This window comes from Pteropus vampyrus, unplaced genomic scaffold (genome assembly GCF_000151845.1).
Source record: "Pteropus vampyrus isolate Shadow unplaced genomic scaffold, Pvam_2.0 Scaffold8, whole genome shotgun sequence".
Lineage (NCBI taxonomy): Eukaryota > Metazoa > Chordata > Mammalia > Chiroptera > Pteropodidae > Pteropus > Pteropus vampyrus.
This window is the reverse complement of record NW_011888789.1, coordinates 15,370,150-15,380,447: the sequence shown is the minus strand read 5'-3', so window position 1 is coordinate 15,380,447 and position 10,298 is coordinate 15,370,150. Positions and strand designations below refer to the sequence as shown.

The 10,298-nt window shown below is 39.4% G+C and overlaps 1 protein-coding gene across 2 annotated transcripts; it reads left to right on the top strand.

Annotated features, from left to right (window-relative positions):
* The first annotated feature begins 2,047 nt into the window (after positions 1-2,047).
* On the top strand, positions 2,048-10,298 carry CHRNA6 (cholinergic receptor nicotinic alpha 6 subunit). 2 transcript variants are annotated; one of them, XM_011372879.2, is made up of 6 exons: positions 2,048-2,477; positions 4,014-4,153; positions 6,440-6,484; positions 7,281-7,390; positions 7,493-8,471; positions 9,853-10,298. In XM_011372879.2, the coding sequence occupies exons 1-6, from the start codon at positions 2,399-2,401 to the stop codon at positions 9,982-9,984; spliced, it is 1,485 nt and encodes a 494-aa protein (XP_011371181.1). In that variant the 5' UTR covers positions 2,048-2,398; the 3' UTR covers positions 9,985-10,298. The 2 variants fall into 2 exon arrangements, with proteins under 2 accessions (XP_011371181.1, XP_011371189.1); XM_011372887.2 differs by lacking the exon at positions 6,440-6,484.

Here is a 10,298-nt window from a genome sequence, read left to right as displayed (position 1 = left end):
CCCTTCATAAAGTCACTCTCCCCTCCTGCTCTGTACCTTGGCACCCTGGGATAGATTTAGCATATTCCTGGAAAAAAGCAGGGCTGATTTTGAGCACCTTCCAGAGAATCCCTCCTCTAGAGTAGTTCTTTAAGCTGACAGGTGATGGCCGTAGAGAAAGATTATTGTATAAAACAGAAGACAGGAAACAGCAGTTTTCTTGAAAGACGGCAGTGCGTATCTATTAGAAAGTATGAAGAACAAAGCAGGGAAAGCCTGAGCAATAGAAACAGTTGAGGGTGGTGCTGGTGTCTTGAAAAGCAGTCAACTTGATTAAGGCTTTACCCTAAAAACTCATAGGCATTGCCCCATTTTGGGATGTGAGGTGACATTTTATCTATCATGGTAAGGTATCGTCCAGACTTTATCATGTTAGGTTCTATCCAACCTTCACAGGACACTTCAGCCAAAAACAAAAGCCCATCTGCTAAGAAGATAACTGATGTAATGTCTTAAGATGACATATTCGAAGTACCCAGCCCAGTGCTTTGTCTAAATTTGGTACTAAATAGATGTTATTTCCTCTTTCATTCCCTCATGAGATATGAGGCTAACATTTTGAGGGAGGTCATTAGTCTGAACTCTGCACAGTTACAAGATGCGCTATCCTTGTGATTACATCATAGAATGTTTGGATGAAAAGGGCCTGAGGTATCATCTTTGGGTCTAACTGCTCTTTTTCCCTCATAGCTTTATTAAGGTATAATTGACAAATAGAAATTTTATACACTTAGGTTGTACAACATGATGACATGATATATGTATACATTATGAAGTGATTATCACACTTAATTGCCATTTGTGTGTGTGTGTAGTGAGAACAGTTAAGATCTAATTTCTCAGCAAATTTCAAGTATACAATAATTATAGTCACCATGCTGTACATTAGATAACCAGAACTTATTCATCTTTTTTTTTTTTTTTACGTTCTTGCCCTTGTCATATATTTTATTGGCATTTACAACAAATAGCTAATAGTTTTAGCACAGATTCTCATAGTTTATAAACATTACTCCAAAGTTATACAAAGCAATAACAATAAACATATACTACCATTTCCCCTTGAAATTTCTAACTTTAAATATAAAGCCCAAAATAGTAAGTCAGAATTAATGCATCCTCCAAAATTTAGCAGAATGGCTCAGAACTAAACAAATTAACTGGAAACATTGCATAGGACAGAGAATGTCCCTGTATAAAAACTGATCTATGGATTATTTCTTATCCCCTGAAGACTTAGCTGAGAGGTACAAGTAATAACAAACGATGCACATACTTTTTAGGAAATAAAAACATCTCTAGAATAGTTTATCATTACTTCTGTGAGAGTGTGAAATGCCATATTAAATTCAAAAGAAACTGATTTACTTGTTCGTATACGGAACTTGTCTTATAACTGAAAGTTCATACTCTTTGATCAACATCTCCCCATTACTCTTACCCCCTAGCTTTGAGCAACTACTGTCTGCTTCTATGAATTCAACTTTTTCAGATTCCAAATCTAAGGGATACCATGCAATATTTGTCTTTCTTTGCCTGGCTTATTTCACTTAGCATAATGTCCTCCAGGTTCATCCATGGTATTGCAAATGGCAGGATTTCCTTTATTCTCATGGCTGAATAATATTCGATTATATATACAATGGATGACAAGGATATTTAAATAAATGCAGAACTGTCGGGTGGCATCCTGTGTTCAGTATCATTCTTCTCATTCTCAGACATCTAATCTCTAGTCCTGGATGTGATCACTGAACTCAGAAAGTCAAGGCACTAGAAGCCCTGGAGTCAGACAAAACCAAATTCTTTTCTCTCTAAGCTACAGTTATGAAGTCAGGAATGGGGACTCATATTTTAGAAAGTTTTGTAATAACAAGATCAAGCCTTGATTATCTAGAGAACTCAATCAGAATATACTATTTGGGGCCTTGCATATGCTTTGCCTATAGTCGGAGCTCAGTAAATGTGTGTTTATTACCTTAAGGATTATGGTCGAGACTGCACTACTGAAAGATCTACTAAGCCACAGCAATGTTTTCTTCCGCCCTCAGTCCTGTCTGCCTAGCTTTCCCTCACAGCTTTTCTTCACTGTTCTTGCATGAAAAGAGATCCAGGATGACAGGAAATGTGATGACTCATCTGACATCAGATTGAGTCCTTTCTATCTGCCCTTTTTGTTGGCCTCGGTCTCTGATATTGGGAACAGTCGTGTTATGTTTGTGAATGTTTTTATTTTACAGAAGACACATGGATTGCAGTGGGACTCTGATGATTTAAAGGTCTGATGCGTGTGACTGGCTGATAGCTCTTTGTTTTCTACAATCCTTTGACTAGAAAAAGAAATCAAAGTATTTTAGTCATGCTGACCAGCAAGGGTCAGGGATGCCTTCACTTTGATTTGTGTCTCTGGTTGTGTATATTCATACCTTTCTTTAAAGGTAGGTTTTATTTCTGCTTTATCTCATATTCCCTTTTTAGTCACATGTATTTAGTCTTCTTTTCTAGTTGTGCTTGACTGAGCAGAGAGATGAAATAGTCTGTGAGTAAATAGGTAGAGTATCTGCACAGGAATTGCTATTGTTACAACTGTTAATCCGTTGTTTATTGATTAGGTTTAACATGTAAAATGGGATTGGGGGTGAGGTGGGGAGGACAATAAAATATTGTAAATCATATTTTATTTTATTTTCCCAATTAAAATATGGTAATAGTAATGGTGATGCAGTTTTCTATTCATCTCTGCTATGCATGTATTCAACTTATATTTTTATATTTGTATTTAATATTTTTTCAATTATTTGTTAGCTGATACTATTACTCAGTCCACGAATCCTTTTATTTTGTAGGTAATCATCTTTGTTTTGAGAAACATGTCATATTGCTATGCTGAAATATGTCCTAAGAGTAAGAGCATTCATTTTAAAAGTTAAGACTTAGAAACAGACAACGGCTGCTCTGCCTGAACAAAACCACGTTTCCATGTGCTGTTGGCTTTGCAGGAGACTTGTTCTCAAGATTCACGGAGAGTTTATCTAAAATGTCTCAAAGGAAAAACAGTGTCTCAAAAGGGGGGAAAATGGGTAATGGGGAGGATTTCTTTATAGTCTGTTTTATTTCAAAATATTTATATCATTATTAATTATGATGGCAAGAATGCTATTTTATGTTTTAAATTGTTCTTTCCTGCTGAAATCTTAATGTTTTATGTTTCCAAATGCATTTGTCAAACAACTCTTTCTCTTTTGTAATATAACGCCTGTCCTTTTGTTCATTTTTGCCTAATGAGTTATTCAATCCCTATAACTTTTTTCATTCAGGGTGTAAATCCCTTTGGGAAATTTGTAGAATAATATTTCAGGTGTCAAATTTGAATTCTATATGGGAAAATATAGAGAGAGGGATTAACAAAATTAATTATGTCAAATAGAAGGCAAGTAACCTACTTTTAATGCATTCTTAGAATAATACGAAGAGATATGCATTAAACTATTGTGTGAAATTTAAGGACTGAAAATGCTATTATTTTAGAACCAATTTTGAATTATTTAAAAAGCATTTTAAGTAAATTTGCCTTAAAAACCTTGCACTCTCACAAATCCAATATAATTGAATTTCAAAGTTAATTTTAAAAAGGGGTATGGCTTATTAGGACCTTAATGAAATTACTAGTTATTTCAAATTGCTTGGTGAAGATTCCCCAGCTAAACACCTTACTAGTTATAGACATGTCAGTTGGATCAGTATTTTGACAAGAAAAGACAAGGCTCTTCCTTCATAACTGGATCAGTAAGATAGTGAGTGCTCTTACCAACAGTATTTTATTTGATGATATCACACTAGTCCTGAGACATAGGCATTATTATTTTTATCTTGGATGCCCACTGCCCTCACTCTGTGATGGAAGCTGCCAGAATCTCCCCACCTGCCAGCACCCTCTCTCCTTCTCTAATTCTCCCCTGTGTTCGGCCATGCAGACTGTGCAGCCTGTGCGTCTGAAGAGAGACTCTTTCACAAACTGTTTTCTCATTATAACCAATTCATCAGGCCTGTAGAAAATGTTTCTGATCCTGTCACAGTGCATTTTGAAGTGGCCATCACACAGCTGGCCAACGTGGTAAGTGCCTCAAGTTCACCACATGTACCTCAAGAAGCCCTAAGTTTGAGGGGGTCAGAGCAGTTCTCAAACATTGTCTCACTTATTGCATGTGGTAAATATGGAAATCAAAAAAATACGAACAAACAAAAATCTACATGGCTGCTGGCCCTTCGAAGCTGTCTGGTTGGGAGGGAGACACTTTCCCCATCGATGCTGTAATTAGTCACATTAAGGCCAGGTGTTTTGGGAAGTGCTTTTAGAACCAATTTATGAAACAAAGAGGTGAAAGAGATGTTGAAGAGAGGTTAGAAAGAGAGCTAACTTCACTGTGCACCTATTATGGACCAGCCACCGTGTCTATACTTGTGGCTATCACTTGCATTTTATAGCTGAAGAGCCAGAAGCTCAGTTAACCAAATTTTCCCAAGGTCATACAATTACAAAATGGTGAAACTGCGATTTGAATCAGCCCTGTTTAACTGCTAAGCTCATGCTTTTTCTACAGCATAGAAAAAGAATTGCTTTAAGACTTCTATGTTACGGAAGAAAGAAAATTATTTTAACTTATTGCTACTATGTTCGAGGGCAAATAGGACTAGAGTCCTTTCTTTCAAATACTCTTCATGCCTTAGTTGTTGAGAAAGGAGGTGGTGGGGTCTTGGTGCTCTTATGGAGAGCAGGGTTCTGGGCTTTAAGGCATGGGAGGAGAATAAGGCTGGCCCAAGCCTCGGGATTTGGACCAAATTCCAGGAATAGAGTCAGGCTGAGGAAGTAAGGGAAGTTTGAAGCATCTCCAGAGAGGGGTGTTAGGGAGAGTTTTTGAGACAACAGTGCACAGAAAGAAGAGCCCCTTTCATCATATCAGTCCCAGCACATGGATAAGAAAGAAGCCCTCTTTCTCCTAGACTTTGCCCCGGGTGAAATAGTGTGACTCTCTAGGTGTACTTGGGGGAAAGACCTTAATTATAGATGAGAAGTCAGAGCCCACTGTATTTCTGCAGTCTATACTTCCCAGTGGACTAGGCTGACTCTGGCCTGGTCCTCTAGCTTCTGGCCTAGGATGAAAGTGTGTATATACTGATTAAAAAAAAAAAAAAAAAAAAGACTACTTTTGTTGACCTTTTAAAACCCTGAGGCTTACCATGACTTGACACAAACCCATTTGTAGAAGGAAGCTTGGCAAAGTCTCCAGTTAGAGTTTTCAGGGGGCAGTTGGAGAACAGCAGAGCCAGAGCTGGCTGATGTCTTCCAGCTACAGTTGAGCTCATTTACTCTGGACAGTGCCCATGTGTCTTGGGAAGTAAGGTTGGTAAGTTTAGGGAACCCACTAAGTAACAATCGATAAATCTCAAGAGATTGTGTTGTCAGGCTCTTGAAGGCTCTGGATGTGTCCTCAGTCGCTTTCCCACTGAGAGCTGATGGCTGCTTATGGGCACGTTATATTTGGAACATTGGCCTGGAATGCTTTTCTTCCAGAAAACCCTTTGGTTGTCTTCAGGTCATTTGGTACCTGCTTAAACTACTTCCTCAGAGAAGCCTTCTTAGTTCATTTTTCTAAAACAGATGTGTGTGCACGTGTCTGCAACACACACACACCCCTCTCCATCCCTCTTCATTTTTCATCATAGGACTTATCAGTGTCTTACATTATATATCTATTATAGATTTTTTCTCCCCTACTAACAGCTTAGACACATAAAGGTAAGAAGTTTTTCCATCTTATTTACTGCTGTAGTCCCAGCGTTCGTAGAACACCGAGTAGGTACTCAATAAATGTGTAATGAACGATTAAAGCAATCAGCAATGGTTTGGGTGGGAGTGGAGGATGTTCTGTGGGGGGAAGTGGCAGGTTCCAGCCGGAAAACTCCATGATAAGCTGAGACTGACATTTCAAAGTGCAACCGAGCTCGGGACTCAGAGCCTAGAAAGTGCTGAGGCACTATGGAGGAAGAGAAGTTTTCAGGGAGTGGGGAAGAGGACAGTCAAAACAATGGACCGGGTTCAGATACCTACCTCCATCTGCGGTATTTCTCCTCCCTTCTTACCACTCTCATCTCTTCCTTCTTTCCTTTCATGGAATCAGAAAACTTTATGGGCTTTGGTGATCAGAAAGACTTCACGGAAGTGGTGAGACTTAAATCAGATTTGAAAGACAGTCTTTAAGCCACACTTCCTTTTAAAGTCAACAGGGTTAAGACCAGATTTGGAAATATTGCATATCTGGTTGCTTTTTATAAGCTGCCTCTTTGGTCTTTTTTATTAGCATATATATTTGAGGCTAATAATATTGTTTCTTCTTCACAGGATGAAGTAAACCAGATCATGGAAACCAATTTATGGCTACGTCATGTATGTGTCTGTAACACGTGTCCTTCTTTTGGACCTGTGTTACTTTTGTGTCAGCCCAACAAAGCCTAGTGGATAAAATCTGCTAGCATTCTCTCTTTCCATCTCCATCTTCTGCTAAAGCTTAAATATTACCTATCTCCAAAGCTTAAAGTTCAGCTTTGGTAATAGCCGGCTTGATATAAACTCTGCAGATGCAGAAACCTAGTGACAAAGTTCTCTGGGACATAGAGATCCTCCTTTCTGGTGTCTGCTCTCAAGTCTTCTATTTTTATCTGTAACTTGAGCTCCAGAGCCCGATGCTTGCCCAGTCTTTGATCCTGCTGCACCAGGCCTAGAGAAGTCAGTAGTGAGCACAAGAGCATGTGGGTTAGATTCCCACCAGCTGGTTTAATGTTATACCATCTTTTACTTTCTTCTTGTCTTAATCTTTTACACAGATTTTGTAAAAAACTCATCATCATACACTTGAATTATCTTTTTAATATTAGAAATGAGTTGCTGCTCCAAGGTGAATATATTCCATGGAACATGAAAGTTGAGCCTATAACCTTGGCCAGCTAATTAATAATAGACAATTATATGTACTATCCATTAGGTAATTTATATTTTCCAAAATCAGCTCAGCTCCCTAGCTCCCTATTCTCTGTGGATTTAATCTCCCAACTTTTGATACAAACCAATAAACTCCTCAATTAGGAATTTAATTTTTCGAAAAAACTGCTGAACGAATATAGAGTTAACATTGGAAGAAAATTCTTAAGAAATTTTTTTAAAAACAGACTCCTATTTCCTTTAGATCTGGAATGATTATAAATTGCGTTGGGACCCAGTGGAATATGATGGCATTGAGACACTTCGTGTTCCTGCAGACAAGATCTGGAAGCCGGACATTGTTCTCTATAACAAGTACGGGTGCTTGACAGCACTAGTCTCTTTCCAAAGTTGCCTTTGGTAATGCTGACCCATAGCAAAGGGGATGATACTAATAGTGTCCAATTTATGTTACAGCGCTGTGGGTGACTTCCAAGTGGAAGGCAAGACAAAAGCTCTTCTTAAATACAATGGCATGATAACCTGGACTCCACCAGCTATTTTTAAGAGTTCCTGTCCTATGGATATCACTTTTTTCCCCTTCGATCATCAAAATTGTTCTCTAAAATTTGGTTCCTGGACATATGACAAAGCTGAAATCGATCTTTTAATCATTGGATCTAAAGTAGATATGAATGATTTTTGGGAAAACAGTGAATGGGAAATTGTTGATGCTTCTGGTTACAAACACGACATAAAATACAACTGTTGTGAAGAGATATACACAGATATAACCTATTCTTTTTACATTAGAAGGTTGCCCATGTTTTACACTATTAACCTGATCATTCCTTGTCTCTTTATTTCATTTCTAACTGTGTTGGTCTTTTACCTTCCTTCTGACTGTGGTGAAAAAGTGACACTTTGCATTTCAGTTCTGCTTTCTCTAACTGTGTTTTTGCTGGTAATCACAGAAACCATCCCATCCACGTCACTCGTGATCCCCCTGGTGGGTGAGTACCTACTGTTCACCATGATCTTTGTCACCCTGTCTATCGCGGTGACTGTGTTTGTGTTAAACATACACTATCGTACCCCAACAACACACACCATGCCCAAGTGGGTGAAGACGGTTTTCCTCCAGCTGTTACCCAACATCCTAATGATGAGGAGGCCTCTGGACAAGACAAAGAAGACAAATTCTGATAAAAACCCCAAAGGCACTTCCAGTAGGCCTGCCAAAGTCAAGTTTGATAATCGCAGAGAGCCCGAACTTCTTAAAGAATGCTTCCACTGTCATGAATCACATCAGCTTGCCACTAGCAAGAGAAGATTAAGTCATCAGCCTTTACAATGGATGACAGAAAATTCAGAGCATTCGCCTGAAGTCGAAGATGTGATTAATAGTGTTCAATTCATAGCAGAAAACATGAAGAACCAAAATGAAACAAAGGAGGTAAATGCATGTCCCCTTAGCCTGTCCACTTGCAGCAGGCCTACAGGCACTTTGTAGACATGGTCATATCTCCAGTGTAAGTTCTGTTTACAAGAGGGTCAGGCAGCATTACTTTAAAACCCAGTTGTTATTGTGCAGTTATGGGTGGGCTGACCTGGGGTTGAGTGAGATGTAGCCCCAGAGCAAATCTCCACCTCCAGAAATGTTAACTCAAGTGGAATGTGGTTAATATAAACATTTGGGGAGACCTTAGTTAATGAAATCAAGAGCTCCTGCACAAGAAACAATGGCAAACGAAAGGGTGGAGAGGGAAAAGCTGCCCCCGGAGAAGGAGGAGAAATGATTGCACTGCAGCTTGCGGTCTGAGAGCCGTGGGAGGAGGACGGGAACAAGTCCTCCCACAACTCCAGTCCCACTTGTTCTACTGGAGAGGGACTTAGGTGCTGATTGAGCCTTGGATATATCAACATATTCTGCTCCTGCCACCCTCTAACTATAGAGTCTAACTATAGCGGCATGGACCTCTCCCATCCTCTAAAAAGAGCTCAAGAAAATCACACTAGTTTTCCATACCATAAGGGTAACTGGCTAAGGGCATCTGAAAGCTCATGACAGGTGTCTGGTTTGACCTCACACTGCAGCTGCCAGATCTGTATCTCCTAGCAAAAGTATATTGAGACCTAACATCTGCCTTATTGGTACAGGGGAAGATACTATGACTGCATGTCACACACAGGGGGTAAGGGATGCATCACGAGATAAGTGAGCCCAGAACCCACCTTCATGGTGACATATTCATAAAATGTACAGGAAAGCTGCTGTTGATTAGTCACCACCAGGTGGGACTCTCAAGACACAACCGGAGAGACTTCGGCAGAAGGTTATAGGTCAGGAACTGGAAACACATGAGAATAAAATGAACTCTCCATAAGCAGCATGACCTTGAGGTCTAAAAGTCTGCCTGTTCCTAATAAGGGGTCCTCCCTCATCTTGTACTTCTCACCTCAAACCTATTTCCCTGACTTGCCAAAGGGTCCAGTATAAAGTGGTGTAAGTGATAAGAGTTTCACTTTCTGGGAGTGCTTCTTTCAGTTAGGAAAGGTCCTTTGTGACCCACAGAATGCTGGCTTATTGAGATCTGTGTGCTCTGTAGCCCGCTGCACGAAGCACTAACAGGACTCATGCATCCGCCCTCTTCAGATAAAAAAAAAGTTCTTCTGTGTGCTATATAGGAGACACAGGTTAACCAGAATAATACCAATATTTGCTTTAAAAATTTCCAGGAAAATCTTTGAAAAGTAAGAAGCTTATGTATAAAATAGAACATATTTCCTATGGTTTTAATTTTTTTAATTGCTTTGATGTTTTGTTTGCCTTTCAGGTAGAAGACGACTGGAAATATGTAGCCATGGTGGTAGACAGAGTGTTTCTTTGGATATTTATAATTGTCTGTGTGTTTGGAACTTCAGGGCTATTTCTACAGCCGCTGCTGGGGAACACAGGAAAGTCTTAAGGATTTTATCTTCTGAATCTTACAGATGCTATGTTTGTTCTATGTTTCCTAAAGCAAGGAAAGGGATCTAAAACTTCCCATCTAGGTCTCCCATCTACTGAAGCCGATGACTAGATGGAAAAAGAGGACTTTATTGCAATTTAGGAGGCTGAATGTCCTTTGTAGCACAGAGGAGTACTTTGAGGTGTGCTATAACACTGGAGCCAAGAGCGGGTATCACCCACAGACTTCCCTTGTCTGAATACATTCAGCGTCCAGAGACACGATGATCCATAATACAGCAAACTATGTAATCAACATCAAGCCACACTAAA

Coding starts and splice junctions, on each gene's coding strand:
- CHRNA6 (XM_011372879.2), top strand. CDS start 2,399: ATGCTGACCAGCAAGGGTCAGGGATGCCTTCACTTTGATTTGTGTCTC. Junction 4,154..6,439: donor TCACACAGCTGGCCAACGTG/GTAAGTGCCTCA, acceptor TCTTCTTCACAG/GATGAAGTAAACCAGATCAT. Junction 7,391..7,492: donor GACATTGTTCTCTATAACAA/GTACGGGTGCTT, acceptor TTTATGTTACAG/CGCTGTGGGTGACTTCCAAG.